This window comes from Condylura cristata, unplaced genomic scaffold (genome assembly GCF_000260355.1).
Source record: "Condylura cristata isolate star-nosed mole 26May11 unplaced genomic scaffold, ConCri1.0 scaffold00003, whole genome shotgun sequence".
Taxonomy (NCBI): Eukaryota; Metazoa; Chordata; class Mammalia; order Eulipotyphla; family Talpidae; genus Condylura; species Condylura cristata.
This window is the reverse complement of record NW_004567104.1, coordinates 10,753,984-10,776,045: the sequence shown is the minus strand read 5'-3', so window position 1 is coordinate 10,776,045 and position 22,062 is coordinate 10,753,984. Positions and strand designations below refer to the sequence as shown.

Here is a 22,062-nt window from a genome sequence, read left to right as displayed (position 1 = left end):
AAAAAAAAAATGAATCTGCCATATGATCTAGTAACCTACCCAAAGGATAAAAAAATGCTAATTCAAAAGGAAACCTGCACTCCTATACTTATTGCAGCACCATTTACAATAGCCAAGATATGGAAACAACCCAAATGTCCCAAAACAGTAGAGTGGCTCAAGATATAAGTGGTATATTTACACAATGGAGTATTAGTCAGCAATCAAAAAAGACAAATTCTTGTTATTTATGGCAACATGGATGGCCCTCAAAGGGATTGGGCTTGCCAAAATAAGTCAGAAGGAAAAAGATAAATATCAGAATATACTGAAGATATCCTTTTTCATTTATAGATTTATTGCCACCCTTAGCAAAGCTTTCTAAAATAATGTGGCTATTCACCTAACACTTTGGATTCAGGTTTTACTTTTTTTTTTTTAATATTTATTTATTTATTTAGACAAACAGAACTGGGGTACAGGCCAGAGGTTCAGGGGTAGTGAGAAGATTCACCAGAGACAGAGTGGGGAGCAGAACAGGCAAATCAATGACATACACTGCTGAGGGGAGCAGCGGGCGAGTCAGGAGAGGTCTGCTGCACCACATAGGTCACCTCCAGGGCTGGAGATGGAACTCGCACTGAAGCGCTGTGGCTAGCTTGCAGTGCTGCGTCCTGACCAATTGCACCACTAAGGAGGGCCCAAGTTTTACATTTAAAAAAATTCAATCTATTTAGCATGCATCCTAATATTTGATTAGGAATATGGATTAAAAGTTTTTTCCAAATTGTTGGTTGTCTAAGCAATTTGTGTAATTCTCCCTTCCCTCAATGATCTGATTTTTGTCATAAACTAAATATGAAGGATATCCTTATGCATCCTTAAGTTTGTTTCTGAACTTTTTATGCCAGCTCATTAATTTGTTGTGCTGCTATACCACAATGTTCTAATTATTCTAATGTTCTAATTATTAAATTATATGTGTGTGTGTGTGTATATATATATTTACAACATTGTTCATTTTTGTACAATGTTTGCTTTCTCCTCTCAGGTGTAGTCCCTGTAAAATTCCCACCACCAATTTACCATGAACCATCACTCTAGTGTTAGGAGAGTGAATGCTCGTGGGCCAGGTGTGTACACTGGTTGAAGAATAACAGCTGCCACACCAAACATGAGAGGAAGGAAGTATGGATTACTGATGCAAGAGAAAGAACTCTTGACAGCAGGAGGGGGTCCACAGGAGGATGCCCATTTTCTCCAGCCTTGTCTATGACTACATACTGTCAGACTTCCCATTGCCCAGTGTGCCAGCTACTGATTAAGTACTAGGTGGTCGGGAATATTCATGGTGGTGGTTTTTCTGTTCCCTAATTATCTTTTAACCGAATCTTACTCTAGTTGGTGGCTAGTGCAGCAACATTTCAGTAAAACACTTCTATTTTCCTGGGAGCTGTTTTGTTCCTGCTGTTCCTATATTGTTTAAAATCACTGTCTATTGTCTCAGCCTTTCTGGTTCCCTAAGTCCTTCTTGATCGCATTTCCTCTCAATGGTCCCTTGTGCTTTCCCTCCCATTTTGATCCCTCTCACCTCCACCCTGCAGATCAACTGATTTATAGTTGCCTGCTAATTTTTAAAATTTATATATATATATATTTATATATATATATTTTCCTGATCCCTTAATTCATTCCCTTATTTTCCTCCTATATGTGAAACCACCCAGTATTTTTTTCTGTCTTATTTCACTGAGCATAATCCCTTCCAGCTCCATCAATATTGTTTTAAATGACATGACTTTATTATTTTTGATTGCTGAATAATATTTCATGGTATATATATATACATCACATCTTATGTCACTTTAGATTTTTAACAACAGAAATAACACTTATTATATTAGTGTGTAAGGCAGCATGCTAAGTGCTTAAAATAGATCATCTTTCTTAACATCTCATAGTATACAATATCATGAGACTGTTAGTATCATCCCATTTCACTTTTATAACGCATACATGATGATTATACAATATAATGATGTTAGCTGGTTATTGAGAATAGTTCTGATAGTCTCACAAAAATACCCATGAGAAAGATAGTGTTACTATCACTAGTTTAATAACACTAATGTAAAAGGAGGTTAAGCTAACAAATTCACTCAGTTACTAAGCGGTAAAGCTGGGATTCAGTTCAGACATACTAATCTCAATATATACTATTCAAAAAAAATTCTAAATAATTTAAATACAATTTAAAAATACCTTATTACACATTATTTTCCAAAATGTTTATTAGTTCCTTTCCCACAATTAATGTGCAAGAAGATATGTTTGAGTTTTAGTCTTATGTGTTCTTTGTCTATCATTATATAGAAAAAATAATCATTATCTTTTAAAGTCCTAAATCTATCAGACATTTCACCATAGAAAAACAATTTATAATAATGTTTTGGATTGGATTATGTGTTTTCCCCCATACACTGAGGAATGCAAATATTTTTCTAAATTTTGTTTCCCCTTGGCGTTTCAGTTCTGTAGGCAGTTATCAAGTGTTAATTTTGACATGGCACTTTTATCTCTTCTTAGTTTATTATATATACTATGATCTTTATTTCTAGATATTCTATATTATTTACACATCCAGTTGTTTATTAACTTTCTAATACTAGATGGGCTTAATTATACCACTTTGTGACTAAGTGCAAAGGCAAATCCCCCCTCATTTGCAAAATTTTGTCTAGTCTTAAATGGCCTTTCTTGCAAACATAATTATTTTATCTTGTTTCCAAAACAAATAAACAAGCTTCAAAAATAAACAAGAAAGTGTGACTACATCAAACTGTTAAGTTTCCACACAGCAAAAGAAAAGACAACCTACATAATTAAGGAAAATATTTACAGATCATATATCTGATAAAAGGTTCATATACAGAATACTAAAAGAACTCATACACTCAATAGCAAAAAAGAAAAAAAAAAGGGCAGATCTGAATAGACTATGTTCCAAAGGAGACAAAGATAGCCAAGGGGTACATGAAAAGGTACTCAACATCACTAATGAGGAGGGAAATATAAATCAAAACTGCAATGAGATAGCACCTCATGCCTGTTAGGGTTATTATCAGAAATGTAAAAGTTAAATAATAGTAGTTGAGGATGGAGTGCAGTTGTGCCCTATTGGTGAGAATTGTGCAGCCACTATGATACATAAGAGGGTGCCTTCAAAAATACTTAAATATGGCCCTCCCTGGTGGTGCAACGGGTTAAAGCACAGCACGAAGAAGCTAACGCCACTTCCGCATGAATTCGATCCCCGCCTGCCCCAGAGGTGACCAACATGGCATGGCAGACCTCTCCTGACCTGCCCACTGCTCTCCTCAGCAGTGTACTTCATTGATCGGCCTGTTCTGCTCCCCACTCTGTCTCTAGTGAATCCTCTCACCGCCCTTGGACCTCTGGCCTATGCCCCAGTTCTGTATGAATAAATAAATAAACCTTTAAATAAAAAAAAACTTAAATATAAAAATACCACACACTTAAATATAAAAATACCATGTGATCCTGCAATTCCACTTCTGGATCTCTACCCAAAGAAAACAAAACATTAGTTTAAAAAGAAACATCCCCATGTTCACTGCAGCATTTATGACATCCAAGACTAGGAAACGTCCCCATGTTCACTGCAGCATTTATGACATCCAAGATGTGAATGGATAAAGAAAATGTGCAAAGAAAACATGCAAATACAATGGAGTATTATTCAACCTTAAAAAAGGAAATATTGCCATTTGCAGTAACATTTATAAATAAATAAATGAATGAAGTCAAATATTCTAAGATCTCATTTATATGTGGAGTCTTTAAAGAACAAAAAACAAAACTAGACTCCGACTTTGAGAACAAATTAATCGTTGCCAAGATGTGGGGGTAAGAGTAGGGCAGGTGATATAGGTGAAGAAAAAAATGTACAAACTTTCAGTTATAAAATAAGTATAGGAATATAATTATTGCATATTTGAAAGCTGCTAAAACTAGATCTAAAATACAAGAAAATCATAACTACGTATAGAAATGGAGGTTAAGTAGACTCACTATGGTGATCATTTCACAATATATATATATAAAGTCATTATGTTGTGTACCACTTTTCTTGTTTTGGTTTGTTTGAGGGTTGGCCAAGGCTTACATCATTGTTAGTATTTTGGAATTATAGGATCGCCCCTCCCTCAGGTAGTGCACCTGTCAGCAAATGAGCTATAGTTCACCATCTTAGCCTATGTGCTCCCTTTCCTCTTTGTTCTCACCCCTCCTTAAGCTCCTTCCCTCCGGATACATCTGTTCTATATTCAGCTTTCCAGGGTTAGTTATTAAGCTTACCTTTACCTGGCCCTTAGTATGACTTCATTGTATTCCATATAAGTGACTTCACCCAGTATTTATCTTTCCATTTCTGACTTATTTTACTTAGCATTATCTCTTCCAGCTCCATCCATGCTTTTGCAAATGACAATGAAGGTTTTTGTTTTTAATCTCTGAGTAATATTCATTGTGTATATATACCAGATCCTCTTGATCCATTCACCTGTTTTAGGGCACTAAAGCTGTATCCATAGCTTAACAGTGCTGCAGTATGATTGGAGCACAGTTTCCCTTTCTAATTAGTTTCTGAATTTTTCAGGTAAATGCGCCTAGGAGTGGACTTTCAGGGTCATATGGCAGATCCATCTTAATCTTTTTTTTTTTTTTTAAAGATTTATTTATTTGTGCATACAGAACTGGGGTACAGGCCAGAGGCTCAGGGGCGGTGAGAGGCTTCACCAGAGACAGAGTGGGGAACAGAACAGGCAGATGGATGAAGTACACTGCTGAGGGGAGCAGCGGGTGGGTCAGGAGAGGTCTGCCACACCATGTGGTCACCTCCGGGGCAGGCGGGAATCGAACTCATGTGGAAGCGGCTTTAGATTCTCAGTGCTGTGCTTTAACCCGCTGCGCCACCAGGGAGGGCCCCATCTTAATCTTTTAAGAAGCCTCCATACTGCTTTCCATAGGTACTGGATCAGTTCGCATTCCCACCAACAGTACAGAAGGGTTCCCTTTACTCATATCCTCACCTGCATCTTGCTTCTGGTCTTTCCCAGATGGGTTTGAGGTGCCATCTCATTGTAATATTGATTTACATTTCCCTGATAATTAAGTGATGAACATTTTTTTCATTTGTCTACTTGCCATGTGTATGTATTCTATAAAAAAAAAAATACCTACTTAGCTTTCTGCCCACTTCTGATATTCTTTTTTGTTGAGCTGCATGAGTTCCTTTCAGATCTTGGATATCAATCCCTTGTCAGCTGTATAATGTGCAAATATTTTTTCCCATTCAGTAGGGTGGTGTTTATAACATTTTATGTTTTTCAAGCACTTTTTTGTTCAGCTTAGGGTTGTATTACTCTCGTTTGTTCTCCTTCCTTGTAAAGATAAATCCCTAAAGAAATCAATGAAGCTTATTATATAAAATATTTTGCCTTTTTTGTGTACTTTTTAGGTTCAGGTCCTATATTCAATTCTTTCATCCATTTTTAATTGATTTTGCTGTATGATGTTAAGATAAGGTCTAGTTTCATTCTTTTGTATATGGCTCTCCAGTTTTTCTAACACCATTTATTGAAGAGGTTTTTCTCGCTCCAATGAATGTTTTGGCTCTTTGTCATACTAATATATTAACTGCTCATAGAGGTGTGGGTTTATTTGGACTCTCAATTCCATTGATTTGTGCCTTTTTTTTATGTTCTGGTACCAAGCTGTTTTAATTAGTATGATACTTAATAATCATTAATAAAGTACTGCTGTTTCACTTAATATTACATGGTGCAAAATTATACATACACATACATGTAAATTGAATATACAACACAAAATCTCTTTAGGGGAATATTTTACTTTTACTTTTAGAAAATTATTATTTCCATGAAGTAATTTTACTCTTAATTCTGCTTCATGGTTAAGAAGAAAAAGGATTTATCATTAAAATTAAATTGTTTAGTTAAAAAAAATTAAATAAAACTAAATGGAAATACAAATAATTTAGACATTAATTGGGAAGAATCATTTTAAATACTAAGTATTTTCATTTAGGAAAAATGTCTTCCTAATCATTTGCATTTAATTCATGCTCTGTAATTGTTCATGGAACCTGTACTTATTAAATTTATTCCAAGGGATTTTATAAGTTTTGCTACTATTTTAAGAGGAATTCATAATCTGTTCTTTCCAGTGCTAACTAGAGATTGCTAATTTGAAAACAAGTTTTTGATTTTTTTTGTATATTTAACATGAAATTAGTCAAATAGTAAGGTATTTCAAGAAATCTTTGGAGTATAGAGCCACATTATCTGCAAATAAAAATGTGCTTTTTCTTTTGATATACAATTTAAAGTATTTTTTTTTACAGTATTGACTTAACTAAGACTTTAAAAACCAAACAGTTGTGCTGGCAGCGGGTAATCTACCTACCCTATGCTAATTTAATGCAATGTGTATTTCCATGTACTATATTTGTTGTTATTAAATATTTGTTGTATTTAGTACTTTCCACTGGTAAAGGATTATTTTTTTTTGAAAAAAATTCTTGTGAAATTTGCCATACTTATTAAAGATAATATTGTAAAGAATAACAAAATTAATATCCATAAATACACTGCTTTATATAATTTAAAAAAAAAACACTGGTACCAGGGAGCTTCTGTGCCCACTTTTCCCTAAACTTACCCCTCCAAGCATCTTATCCAGAATTTTATGTTAATTATACTATAGCTCTATATGACTATTTATCCCTAAATAATTCCTTTTCCTGTTTTAAAGTTTATAAAATGCTGTATCTACTTTTCTGACTTTTTTTATTCAATGTTTCTGAAATTAATCTGTAATTGCATGTAGCTAACATGAATTTTTATCTATATATCTTTTGAAATACCATGAAATATGCTATAATTACTTGACCATTCTACTGCTGATAGTCATTTGGTACATTTCCAATTTGCGACTGTTGTAAATAATGCTGTTATGGACACTCTCGCATCTGTACACAGTACATAGCTATGAAGGCTTGGCCATATACAATTATACTATACAATCATTTCTGTTCAATAAATTGAGTCCTCTATACATCAATACAATATGCATTATTGTTACAAATATCTTTTCCAACTGCAGAGTACCTCAGAGCAAAATCTTTATAGTGAATCCCTCAGAATTAGGTTTTCCACAAATTGAATTTCTCTTTTTTTTAATGAAAACATCCATTTATTGGGGCTCCCTGGTGAGATAAGCATTGTCAAGCTATCAGCAGCCACTGGGACATGAGTTCAATCCCCAGCAAGAGAGCTAATCCACATGGCACAGCAGACCTCTCCTATCTATCTGCTGCTCTCCTTTCCTGCAGTGTATTTCAGTAGATATCCTGTGCTACTCCCCACTCTGTCTCTGGTGAATCGTCTCACCCCTCACCCCTCTGGCCAACTCACCAGTTCTTCTACACGTAAATTAAAAAAAAAAAAAAGAAAGAAAACATAAAAAATCCATTTTTCTCAGCACTTACTTATTACTAAATCAATTTATTTCTCCTCTGTTTTAATGTGTCACTGTATCTTCGTATGTTTCGATTATAAACCATCCATTCATTTTGTGGTGAGTTTACTAAGATTTCCAACACCTCAATGTCTTGATTATTACACCTTTATACTACAACATATATCTAATAGAGCAAGTATTCTCACATCTTCAACTGATTATTATTAATTTATATTTCCATATACACTTGGAAACAAATCACTATGTTATACACACACATGCACAAAACTTCCATTCTAAAGCAGATTCTAGATTTAAAACTCAGATCCTACACATAGCCCTATATAGATAATGCTAAAAAAAAAATTACTAAAGGAAGGAATAAGCCAACAAACAAGCAGAAAAATACAACAGAGAAAAGGATGATATAGGCATTTAAATTAGCCAATGAAAATTTATCTAGAATTATTTGAAACATGAGACATAGTATATACATGGCTTTTAAGTATTTACTTACAAAGTTCTTTATATAACTGCTTTGAAAATATAACAAGGGGTCATTTACTATTCAAAAATGACATGTATATGGCATAGAAAAATACATACTCTAATAATACACATAATCAAAAATTGTTAAATGACAAATATTTTCAGTACTTCCTTCCTGAAAAGATAGAAAATAAAAATGCATTTACTCTGCAGAAGTTGATTATTTTGTATTATTATTAAAAAAAAAGCCACTGTGAAAAAATATAGTAAGGATTTGAAAAAATTTTATAACAGATGAATGCATTTCACTTTTAAATTTAATTATGTAACCACAGTAAAAAAAAAAAGACCTACACATATATCTACGTATTTACAGATTAGTAAAACCAGTGCTTACTTTAGAATTATTTCAGAAAGAATATAAGCAATCTTTACCACAATTAACCCATGGCCTTATCTTTCAAAATAAAACTCCATACATTATCGAACCATATCAAGATTTGCAAGTGGGTAAAATCACCATAAGTATATTCTCTCTAAATAGCTGCAAGTATATACCAATTATCATGTTTGTGCAAAATCTATACATTTTTTTAGCTTTATGTCATTAGATCAACTTGCAAAAATACTTTGAAATAATCTTGTTTGACTGTTACTCCTATTAATAAGGGCAAATCTTTTTATATTTACATGCCAGATCTTGAAAACATTTGAGAATACAACTGCAAAGGACAAGCTAAAAACCTACTTTAACAGCATACCTGAAACAAGACCATGCTACTTAATCAGAAATGTACACAGGTTTTTATCAAATTGAGTAGTATAACATCACTTAATTTCTGTACCAGCTGAAATAAACAAAAATGTCACTCAAAAAATTCATTGTGGATACTACACAAATAGATTCACAGCAGTATTTGGCAACCACCAATAAAATTTATTTGCCACATAAAGTTGCAAAGCTACTAGTACATGAATAACTTAAATTATTAGTCTTTGAATGAGGGATTTGAGCAAGAGATAAATTACATCAAAATCAATAAACTTTTTACATGAATCAACCTGAAGAATGTACAAGGTTAGCCTTATTCTTTTCAAGGAGAAAATCAAATAGTATAATAGTGTTACCTATCTTCTTTCCAACTTCCACCAAGTGCTAATGACAAGTACCATTTATGTCAGTTTCTTATTTGAATATGAGGTGTTTATAAATTTCTGTAAACTAAGATTCTCTTTTAAGCTTCATATCAAATGAGTTGTAGATCTACTTAAAGTATGACTTCTTCTTTCAAAGAATGAAGGAAGGCTGACAAGGGAGGGAGATGGAATACCCTGTTAAAGAAAAGACAAATTTTTACTTAATTTTTTCTTTTAAAACATTACAGCATACAGTTCTGCATGTCAACTTTACATTTTATTAATTACCATAACTGATTAAAATAAATCTGAAAATTTTAAATTTCTTAAATAAAAAGATTTAAAATAAGGTTGGGGGCTAGAAAGAAATACAATTAATAATTTTATCATTCTGAAAACAGGAAGTAAATGGATAGATTACACACTAACTCAATTGGGATAAATACTTGCTTACTACTCATAGTGGTACCTAACTTTGGTGAAAGATTAATAACTCAGTGCTTCAGGTTATTTAAAAAAACTAATTAGTAAACAAGCTTTTTTTCCAATATACATAAAACCTAGTTGGTTTCTTAATCTGAGTAAAATTAATTCATGGAAAATAATTTTCTAAAAGTTAGTCATATGTTCCCCTACAGAGATTTTTCTATCATTATGTGCAAACTATATGTACATATGTGTATAATTTTGTACCATATAAAAAAATGAGCAAAAAAGCAGTACTTCTATTAATAACTACTAGGTTGTTAAGTGATGACTGCATTGTTCAAGAGTCAAACAAAGTAAAACATACAAATTTTTAACAGTACAAATGTGCGAACGAATACCAAGAACCCAAAAGTGGGTGTACAGCAAAGAATGCTATGATTTAACATACATAAATGGCTATCTGTAATTTTAAGTTAGAACCAACAAGGTAGTTAGCTATAAGTTCTCATCAACAAGAGAGTAAAATGAAGTGTTTAAAGAGCTGGGCTGGTAACATATTACCATTCAAGTGATAACAAAGCAATGATTTAAGCAGATATTATAGAAGTTCACATTTTCCTCAGGTGAAACTTTTATGATTTGCCATATTAAAAGCATAAATTTTATATAAATGCTATAAATCTAAAATTAAGAATCAGCTGTGGGATATAAATCTACTTTATATGACAATTACTACTATCCTTTAAAATAATCATTTTCCTAGGTAAGAAAATGGTTAATGGGACTGACTTTTTCTGGACTTAAGAGTAAATTAGCCTGCAGAAGTATTTTTATGTGCCAATTCCTCAAGGAAACTATTATGTCTAAGCTGCAAATTCAAGGCAGTTATAAAATGATGACTTCACAGTCCCCACCCATTTAACCTAATAAGTAATTCTGTGGAGAAAGGATACTTTCTATTTCCTTATATATAAATTTCAAACAGCTAATAAGCTCACATTAAACGTTATGAAGCTTGTTTCCATTACTGGTTGGAACAGCTATTTCTTCATGAATGTCAAAGATGACTTGGATAGAACTTTTTTTGAAATTTGAAAAATCAGTATTTCCTTCTAATATCTCTGAATAACTAGCAAGTGAAGCAGAATGACATATAGACCAACACCAGGAGTTTTGCGAGCGCCCACCAGTAGAGTCTGAGCACTGGACATGAACATGCTTAGTAAATCCAATTATATTGCTTGTGGAAACACAATCTGTTAGAACAGAAATAAGCAATTGAGAAGAGGACATGAATGTCTTGAAGATTTCTAGGTACTTCTTATGCATATTGTCTGTATAAAAGTAACAAAATCATAAATAACCTACATTTTCTAAAAAAAAGTGTAAAAGGCCTCATTTAAAAAACAATGATGGGGCCCTCCCTGGTGGCACAGCGGGTTAAAGCACAGCACTAAGAAGCTAAAGCCACTTCCGCATGAGTTCCATCCCCACCTGCCCCGGAGGAGAGCCACATGGTGTGGCAGACCTCTACTGACCCGCCCGCTGCTCCCCTCAACAGTGTACTTTGTCGATCTGCCTGTTCTGCACCCCACTCTGTCTCTGGTGAATCCTCTCACCCTCCGCATCTCTGGCCTGTACCCCAGTTCTGTATGAATAAATAAAAAAAAAAAAAAAAAAAGCAATGATGTAGATATAGATCAGGAAATAAACAAGAAATGTACACCAGCTTTAAAAAACTAATAATTTCATTTTAATCAGTGGATGCTTATTGCATTTTGTCAACTTTAAATACATCAGAATTCTTTGTATATATTTATACTATAAATAACTAAGACTTCTCTCCCATTTGGTTAAGGTTAATCTAGATCAATTATCTGTATAATCTATACTCATAGATTCACCCCCAGCATTTTGCTGTATTAAATAATTAACTTAAAGTTAGAGCATTATATGACTTGCTTCTGTGTCATATATTAAAAAATGACCACTTATAAAACACTAAAGCATTTACTAAGTACAAGGAGCTATTGTCAGTTCTTTCCATATTTAACTTACTTAATCTTTATTATTACCACTTTAGATTCATGTTTATTTAGGATGGCAAAATTAAGAGATCTTTAATATTTGGGCTCTGCCTGGGAGAGCCAATGGTTTAGTCTCAGCACTTATGAAGCTATCAGCAGCCACTGCAAGCATGAGTTTGATCTCCCTAGCCAGAGAATTGACCTACATGGCACAGCTGACCTCTCCTGTCACACTTACTGCTCTCCTCAGCAGTGTATTTCAGTAGATCTGCCTGTTCTACTCCCCTCTATGTCCTGGTGAATCTTCTCACACCCTGTACCGCCATTCTGTACCTCAGTCCTTGTATGCATAAATAAATGCTTTAAAAAAAAAAAAAGCAATCATTAACATTTGCAGAAATTAGAGCATAAGGCAGGAGGTTAACACATAAGTGCAAATGTTACATACTCAAACTGCCTTTGAGTATATGATCACATCATGTGTGTGTGTTCATGTTTATTTAGACATCATCTTACTTAATCCTACAATAATATTATAGGGTGAATACTACTAAGCTCTTTTCTGTTTTAACTGGAAGAAGAAAAAATAAGCTTGCCGAAGGACAAACAACCAAGAAACATTGAAAAATAGACAAACAAATTAAGAACCTGTATCAGGCCTCCCTGGTAGACCAGGGGTTAAAGTGTCAGCATTATCAAGTTACTTCCCACTAATGCAGCATGAGTTCCACCTTCCAAACCCCCAAAGTTAACGCAGGTGGCATATCAAACCTCTCCTGTCTTTACCCACGGCTCCCCTCAGTACTGTGCTTCAGTCAATCCACCTGTTCTGCTCCTCACTCTGGTGACTCCTCTTAACCACTAACATGCCTAGCCTATACCACAATTCCTGTATGCATAAATAATAAATCTTAATAAAAAAATTGTACATCATCTTCTCAAATTTACAGCTTCAGAATTTATACTGTATTTATTATAAAATAGTAAAAAGGTGGGCTCTCCCTAGTGGCACAATACTCTCAAAAGCCACCACAGCACGAGTTTGATCCCCAGCTAGGGAGTTGACCCATGTGGCATGGCAGACCTCTCCTGACCCGCATGCTGCTCTCTTAGCAGCGTATTTCAGTAGATCTGCCTGTTCTGTTCACCACTCTGTCTCTGGTTGAAACCTCTCACTCACCATATCTCTGGCCTGTACCCAAGTTCTATAAGTATAAATAATTTATTTTAAAAATAGTAAAAAGGAAGAGAACTTAGTCTCTTATATTATTGGAATCAATCTGTATATATATAACTACTACTATTTATATTAGTAAAGGACAAGCCAAACTGAAACATGTTTCTGAGAAAGTTAAGAACAGATCTCAATTCCAATATAATTTAAATAAAGTACACATTGAGTTTATCATTAATCAATTAAGTTAGATTATCTCAGTTGCTTTATCCAATGAAGAGAAATTAAGATATGTAAAAACAGATGGAGATAATGAGATTACCATCTTTAAAAGTTAAAATTTTTTTTGCCAACTTCATAAATGTAAGTCATTTATCCCGTTAAATCAAAGTCACTTACTGCTAATGATGATGTGCTAGACAAACGACTCATTACATGCTTATCATTGCTGAGAGGACTTCTTCCCTCCACTGAGCTTTGGGATGTCATAAGAGCTCTCCTTAGAGCTCTTTTTGGTGTTTTGGAGAAAGAGAATGCTCTTGTAACCTAGTGTTAAAAAGAGTTACAGTTAAGCCTATATAAATCTACTATAACTGATAAAAAGATTATATATATAAAACTAAATACATATCAAATGTGTTTATACAAATAGTATGTAGCAGAAGATGAATCTCTTTAGACAAAACAGCGAGATAACAGTACACTGTAGACTATTTCATCATATTTCAGAGAGTACTACAGTTTAACGGGAAAGAAAGTGGGGGGAAGCCTAGGAGGTCCTTGTCTGACAATGCTAAAAATTCATTTGTGTCATCTTTAACCAAAGTAACTTGAACTTTGATTTTTTTATTGAAAAGTGAAGAGTTTCATTTGTATCATCACTTAATTTGCTTATCTATGATGCTTTACACATGTTAAATGCCAATAGGTACAAAGACAATTTTTCCCTCAAAGGCAAAACCAAACCAAACCTTGTAAATCTTAACAATAAGATTGAATATTTACCCTAGAATATTAAAGTTCAGTTCTATTTGTTAAAAAAAAAAAAAAAAAAGCCCTATTATCAACATTCTTACATAGTCTTCAACAAGTCTGACAAGGTAAGTAGGGAAGTTACATTCATAATTAAAAGACTGAAACACAATTAGGTTAGAAATAGAGTCCAGGTCCTCTGCCTTTTGTTGAAAAATACTGAGCAAATTTAAAATGAATACACACATATTGGTATCTAAATAGCATCAAGACATTTCTAGAGAAATGGAGCTCACATAATTATCAATGTTACGCGATGGGAGGGATAAGGCGTTATGATTTCTGTACCAAATAATTCATTGAAGAAGATCTATTAGTTTCATGGGCTAACATTCTAGAATCAAATAAAGGTTTTCTTTTATAGCTTATTCATATAATAGCATCTATGGTAATATTTCTTTTAACATACTCTGCGAAATACATCTTGGGGACAATGTTAAATATTTTCACTAAAACTTACTTTTTTGGAAGTCTTTTTTATTGCTCTAGATGCTCTACTTAATGTACTGTCCATGTCTTTTGTATTAACTTCAAAGGATTCTGGGTCAGCAGTGTAAATAAGATTCTCCTGTTGAAAAGCAACACATTTCAATTATTTTTAAATAAATAAAAGCATACAACTGTTTCTAAAACCAATTGTTAAACACTTATACAAATATGATAAATATAAATGAAACTACTTCCAATTTTTGATGTGATTAATATATTTCTACCTTGAAATCTACCAATTTAAGTATAGTGTAAAATAAGCACTCAAATAAAAAAATTCATCACAAGTACCATGTACACTAAAGCAATCTGGAAAAAAACCTCGGTGTAAAATCATCCTAATACCCTACAATTACAAATGCTTGCTTTGACTTTTCATGACTAACTTCCTGGATAGTCTCAGTTTTTCTAAAGTTTCTCTTATATCATTATAACAACAAAACCTATCTTATCAGCTCTCTACTTGATCAACTTGCTAAATGACTCGTAGTTGATATTATCTAACCCCATATATATATATATAAAGCCTAGTATTTGATAGGAATTTTACATTCCTAGTCACAGAGGTAAGTTTTTAAAAAGTTATATCGACATTTAAATTTATTTTCCTTAACTATGTTTTACTTTTAAACTACCAAGACATTTATCAATGTTCATTCTCAATTGGTCAGTTCAAGGTATTTTTTAAAGACTGAAAAATAAAATTTCATAAAAAGCTATTAGAAGCAACATGACAATTAAAAGTAACTGATTACAAAATTAACACACATCTATCAAAGGTTCACCTATATATGAAAATAACTTAGAAAACTTACAGTAAAAATATTTCATTTCTAGTATCATTATATATGTGTGTATATGTATATTTTTAATTACACATATATATAATTACATACAGCTAAATCTAGTAAGAAATTGCACGTCTGTAGGTAGTATTTCTAAAAAAATTGCTATATAGTATTAATGTGGCACCACTGAAGACTAGTGAGATCGGGTCACATAAAATTTTTTAAAATATGCAATATACATCATATATAATATATAATTATATGGCACACATAATATAATCATATGTGAATGTAATTATATAATATATATAGATATATAGTCAAAATATATAAAGTTGATCATACATCAAAATATAGTACATGTTTTATTTGATATATAATTGAATGTATATTAATTTATTGTTTAATATGCATTAAGCTATATAATATATATTTAACATATATATTTAATTATATGTATAATTACAAACAAGTAAATCTAGTAAGAAACTTCATGTCTGCAGGTAGTATTTCTGGAAAAATCCCTATGAAATATTAATGTGACACAACTGATGACTAATGGGAGAGGGGCATATACTTATTTGATTGTTTTTGTCTAGGTACAATTTAGAGTAAAAACCATAGGATAAATATAAAACTAAATATTCCAGCCATCAAAACATTATTTACAAAATATCCATTTAAAATTTGCTACAGAAACACACAGGATCATAAAATTATAAAAGTCTGTATGCAAACGAATTAGACAACTTAGAAGAAATGGACAAGTTCTTGGACTCATATAACCTTCCAAGTTTGAACCAGGATGAAACAGCCATCTTAAATAGTCCAATCATAGTCCTGAAATTGAAAGGGTAATAAAAGCCTTCCCCAAAACAAAAACTCAGAAGCAGATGGCTTTATCAGTGAATTCTATCCAAACTATTAGGAAGATCTAATACCTATCTTACACACTCTAAATAAATTGAAGAGGGAGAAAATCTCCCTGATACATCCTACATTAGCCTGATTCCATACCAAACAAAGACAGTCCAAAAAAGAAAATTATAGACCATTATCTCTGATGAATACAGATGCAAAAATTCTCAAATCATAGCAAACTGAATACAGCAACATATCAAGAGAATTATCCACCTGTTGTTGCTACCCACCAAGGGATGTGCTAACTACTATGTTCGTGCAAACGTAGGAGACTCGGAGCCGCAAGAAGGGGATACAGGAGTCTGGAGCCCGGAGTCTGTTTATTAGAACCATCCATGGGTATACATACGGTCTGATATGCCTTGTACGTGTGGGGAAAAACAGGAAATGTACCCAACACGGAGGTGGGGTGCATATTTGTGCAGGACTGGGGCTTCTTGAAGTTTCTGCTAAAAACAAGGTAGTGGGCTGCAGCTGTTTGCAAGACAGAGTACACTGTGCTCTGCTGGCTTATTTGATGGCCTTACTGGGGAGTGTGCTCACCCATGCACAACATCAGCCAGGGCAGACAGGTACACTCGAGGTCCTGTCAAGTTAGCTACATCCACCATGATCAAGTTAGTAAACCTATCAATGTCATCCATCAGATCAACAAAAAGAAAGACAAACTTTACAAGATCACATCAATAGAGGCCACAAAAGTGTATTACATGATCCGATATCCACTTACGATTAAAAACTTAAAAAAAAAGGAAATACATGGAATCTTATCTAAATATTAAAAAAAGCCATATGTGACAAAACTAACCATATCATAACTCAATAGTAAAAAGCTCAAAGCATTTCTACTATGATCAGAAACAAGACAGTAAATGTCCCCTATCACCACAGTTATTCATCATAGTTCTGGAAGTTCTAGACAAGTAAACAACTAGACAAGTAAAACGAAGAAAAAAAGTGAGACTTTCACTATACACAGAGAAACCAAAAGATTCTACAAAAGAACTTCTAGAAATAATAAATACAGTCAGGTGTCAAGATACAAAAAACAAATCACAAGAGTCAGTGGCATCTCTATATGTGAAAATACCTCAGAAGAAAGGGAATCAAGGAATACAGTTCCATTTACACTCACCCCCAAAAGAAGGAAATACCTGGAAATAAATCAAATGAAGGTGGTGAAGAACTTGTATAATTACAACTGTGAAACTTGGCCCTCCCTGGTGGCGCAGCGGGTTAAAACACTGCACTGAGAAACTAAAGCCACTTCTGCATGAGTTCGATTCCCGCCTGCCCCGGAGGTGATCCACATGGTATGGCAGACCTCTCCTGACCTGCCCACTGCTCCCCTCAGCAGTGTACTTCGTAGATCTGCCTGTTCTGCTCCCCACTCTGTCTCTGGTGAAGCCTCTCGCCACCCCTGAGCCTCTGGCCTGTACCCCAGTTCTGTATGCACTAATAAATAAATCTGTACAAAAAAAAACTTAACACAAAATATCTATCTACATCTATGTACACAGTACTGTTTACAAATGCCAAATCAAGGAATCAACCCAAGTGCCCGTCAACAAAAGAATGGATTGAGAAACTGTGGAGCATATATGCAGAACATTACACAGCTATAAAGAAAGATGAAATGACAGCATTTGGTATAAATGGATATATACCCTAAAGGATTAGCCTGAGTGAAATTAGCCAAAAAAGTGAGACTAATTTCAAATGGCTTTACTCTTCTGCAGAATATAAATTCCAAAAAAGAAAAAACCTTAATCATACATAAACAATAGAAGAAATTTGAACTCAGAAAAAAAGACAATGGTTGCCAGAGGGAATGAGGGCAAGGGTGTAGAGGGGTGTGGGACAGAGGCAGATTGATGACAGGCACAGGTTTGGTGAAAGCAATTACAAAAATAAAAACATGAGTTTTGTTTTTAAAAAATGATATTAGAAAGTAATAATTTCTCTCATTTAGATACAGAATATTAATTTCAGGAGTAATTGACCCTCAGATACAAATTCCAAAGATCTATTCATGAGTTTTAATTCACAGAAAATATTCTATCACTTCTGACCTCTTAACTCATTCTGACAAATAAGCTATCTGACCTTCTTTCTTTAAAGTTTCCTTTTCCCCTAGTATCCAAACTCACAGATAGGAAGGGAGTAACACTGCTTAAATTCATTTGTTAATAAAATCATACTTTTTATATTAGAAGTTATAAATCTGTAATAGGTCTTTATCAAAACTTTCATGTGACCTCAGACAACTTATGGACGGTTCAATCAAAAGTTACATGTCAGCAAGCAACCAAAAAGGAGATAAAATTTTCAAGAAATTTAATCTTTGATCTTTAAATGGCATATTTGACATTTTATTTGTGTATGCAGAGAGGGTCTGGGAGATTATCAAGAAGATTTAATCAAGAATAAAAATTCCTGGATTCTAATGTCTGCTTTAGGTTTTTGGGTTTAGTTTTGCATGTCAGATGATAAGTTAGACTATGTTTTTTCAATCTGAAATTTTAATTTTTAGTCATTTACAAATGGGCATAATGAATGAAATACCTCAGAATAAATAAGTTGTGTTTATTGTACTCTTATGTAAGTTCCAACTATTTAGGGTATCAAAAAAGTATATAATAAAACAACAACTTCAAAGACTTAAAGAGATTTTTTTATCTTTTATATCTTTGGTATGTGTGTTCGTGTTTGCATATACACACACACATACGTATGTACATATACACATATACATACACAAACATTTTCAATATTACAAATGTCAAATAAGAAATACTTTCAATAATTTACATGTGTATTACTTTAATATGAGAAAGGGCTAAAATGAAGTCACTGAATACTTGAATCTACAAGCGTTTCTTTTCTTTTTTTTTTTTTAAAGATTTATTTATTTGTACATACAGACTGGAGTACAGGCCAGAGGCTCAGGGGCGGTGAGAGGCTTCACCAGAGACAGAGTGGGGAGCAGAACAGGCAGGTCGACGAAGTACACTGCTGAGGGGAGCAGTGGGCAGGCCAGGAGAGGTCTGCCACGCCATGTGGTCACCTCCGGGGCAGGCGGGAATCGAACTCATGCGGAAGTGGCTTTAGCTTCTCAGTGCAGTGCTTTAACCCGCTGCGCCACCAGGGAGGGCCCAAGCGTTTCTTAAGAACAAATTTACACAACTTGAAAATTTTGGTGTGGTTTAAATCAGTAGAAAACAAAATTGGGTAAAGGGGACAAAGGTCTAATGAAAAAGAGAAGTGGACTTTTAACTGTAAGTACAACATGCTAAGTCACAATGATGTACACCTGAAACTTATGTTATTTCAATAAAAGTAAATAAATAAGGTAGTATAAATTAAGACATAGTTAAATGTTTGCTGCCATCTTGTGGTAAATTTTACCCTGTGAAATTTTTGTATCAGTCGTTTATATTTCAGTTCTAAGACTTGATGATCTTGTGGCTAGTTATGTAATAGTGTTTGAAAGAAAATTTCCACCACTCACACTTCAGTACTATGGTTATAAATTTGGAAAGGACTGCATTAGCCATTTAATCTGATGTCATGATAAATTCAGGAGTAATTTCCAAATAGTTTATATATGGATCCATTTTATATAATACTTAAACTTATAAAAGACTATGAATTTTGTAAGCTTTATAACAAAGCTGTTTTCAACATTTTTATAGCCAGAATTCTGTTGCATTCACCAGCATTGTATTTCCCTCCACAAGCCTTTTTTATGTAACAAAGACCTTAGGTAGAGGATTCTAACCAAGTACCATCTTCTTTAAAAAACACAATAATTTTAATATAGTCTTTTAAGTTCAGACTTAACTATGATAAAACAAATATTTTATTCCTACAAAAATGTCCAAAGTAATCTCAATAATAAAGTACTACTGTAGTAAAAAAGGTCATCTATCAAAACATTGTTCTTTATATGACTTGTGGTAGATGGAAGTAGTCTATATTTATCTATTGCATACAGATGAAGAAACCAAATTATTTCTTTAGGGGTGCATATCTCATCTATGATCTAATAATATAAACTATCTGATTTCAACTAACTTCAATAATTTTTGAAAATTTATCTAACAAGGAAAACAATTTACAACTCACCGACTACATTCAATAAGATAAAAGAACAGAATACAATACCTATTATTTTACAAATAGTCAGGTCAAAAAGCACTAATGAAAAATCACAAATTACACTGCAAGTCACAAAAGCCTAACTAATTTAGAGCTAGAGGAGCTAGAAGATTATGAGGGCCTATCTGTGAGAATTCAAGTTTTCCTCAATACACACACAATCAGAAATCTCCTACATCCATTACTAACAATTCACACTAAAAACGCTCTCAATCAGAGAGCATTGCCAGAAAGTTTAAACTTTTATTTTAATATGAGTTTAAGAACTTACCGTATCTGCTTTACAAATGGTGTTGGCTACATGTCGACACAGCATTTTTAGCCAATTTTCTTTTGGAAGTTCTTCTGATGTCATCTGGAAACTGAGCAGCACATTTGCCTGCTCTGTCGGTGGCCTCACAAGCAAGGCAAAAGCATTATGACAATCTAGGGTTACAGAATAATCATCAACATCCAGTGTTACTCATTGGAAACTGACAGATTTATGCAAATTTAGTTCACATAGAACAACAGAATTTTAATGAAATTATCTCTTCTCCACTCTTCCTATTCCCTTTATTTTCAAGTAGGCAAAAAACATCACTATATCAAGCTGAAACATGGGAAAGACTTAAAATACTAAGTATACCACATGAATTAATGATATTCAGTAAGCAGGGTTTCCATGCTAATTAATGTTTTTTATAATGAAAACTTTTTTTGAAAGTACAGCGTATTATTTTCTACAATTCCAGCATGTAAATTTTGACTTAAAATGTCATTATAATAGTAATTCAGTAACTCCTATCAAGTGCAAAGAAATAAAATGCCAAAATATTAAAGCTGGTACGAAATGTTTTGTGACCAAGATGCTATAAAACAGAACTTATTTTAATCAAGTTTTCCATAAACCTGGAGATTATTTAAATATACTGTATAACCCTTAATAAATCCAGAACTTGACAATTAAGTAAAGTTAGCAGTGTACATTGCTATTCAGGTTTTCTTTATTTTTTCCTAACAAATTCAAAGATTTTCATCATTAAATAATGGAATCAATAATGCCACAAGATTACATTATAAAACATTAGCCAAACATCCAAAGTATGGCCATACACATACCCATTACTAGGAGCCAATTCAACAGATGATACTGTGTTGGGTAGACACAAATAGACAATTTCAGGGCTTCAGGTAATACTCCCAAATTTGAGGTTCAAAGTTTTCCTTTATATGCCTTTAATCCTGTCAAGTCTCTAACAGTAACTTTAATTATATTTAGTCATGCATATCTATCTATTCCTGTCCCAACCCCAGTCATTCAACCACTGGTAATAGGGAAGGTATAAAACATGGAACACAATTTCTTTTGAATCCTAAAATAATAAAGTATCAGTTATGTTGTGGAAATAGGTTAGATTAAGGTACTATTTTGATTGGTATATATTTAAACTCTTTGGATCTTCTTAAGGATAAAGATATCCCATAGCATTTTCATTTAAAAAATTCAAAAATCAATTCCTAGAGAATGAATAACATTGCTTTACCAGAACTGGTAAATTACTTTACCAAAACTAACCAAAACTAAAGTAAAGGCAATCTACTAGTTAAACCGGACCCTCTCTGGTGGTGCAACAGGTTAAAGTGCAGTACTATGAAGCTATCAACAGCCACTGAAACACAAATTTGATTCCTAGCCCAGGAGGTGATCCACATGGTGTGGCAGACCTCTCATGTCATTCCCGCTACTCTTCTCAAGAGTGTATTTCAGAAAATCTGCCTATTTTGTTCCCCACTCTATCTTTTCTTTTTTTTAAGATTTATTTATTTGTACATACAGAACTGGGGTACAGGCCAGAGGCTCAGGGGCGGCGAGAGGCTTCACCAGAGACAG

At 33.4% G+C, this 22,062-nt stretch overlaps 1 protein-coding gene across 3 annotated transcripts in view; it reads right to left on the bottom strand.

The window, feature by feature from the left end:
• Positions 1 to 8,384: 8,384 nt before the first annotated feature.
• Positions 8,385 to 22,062, bottom strand: part of ECT2 (epithelial cell transforming 2) — a 53,449-nt gene continuing 39,771 nt past the window's right edge. For all 3 annotated transcript variants that reach the window (XM_004674969.2, XM_004674970.2, XM_012731272.1), the window contains 4 exons: positions 20,461 to 20,615; positions 14,291 to 14,398; positions 13,198 to 13,344; positions 8,385 to 9,363 (listed from right to left, as the gene is read on the bottom strand). In XM_004674969.2, the coding sequence (XP_004675026.1) occupies positions 9,274 to 9,363; positions 13,198 to 13,344; positions 14,291 to 14,398; positions 20,461 to 20,615 (500 nt within the window). In that variant the 3' untranslated portion in view covers positions 8,385 to 9,273. The remainder of the gene's footprint in view (positions 9,364 to 13,197; positions 13,345 to 14,290; positions 14,399 to 20,460; positions 20,616 to 22,062) is intronic.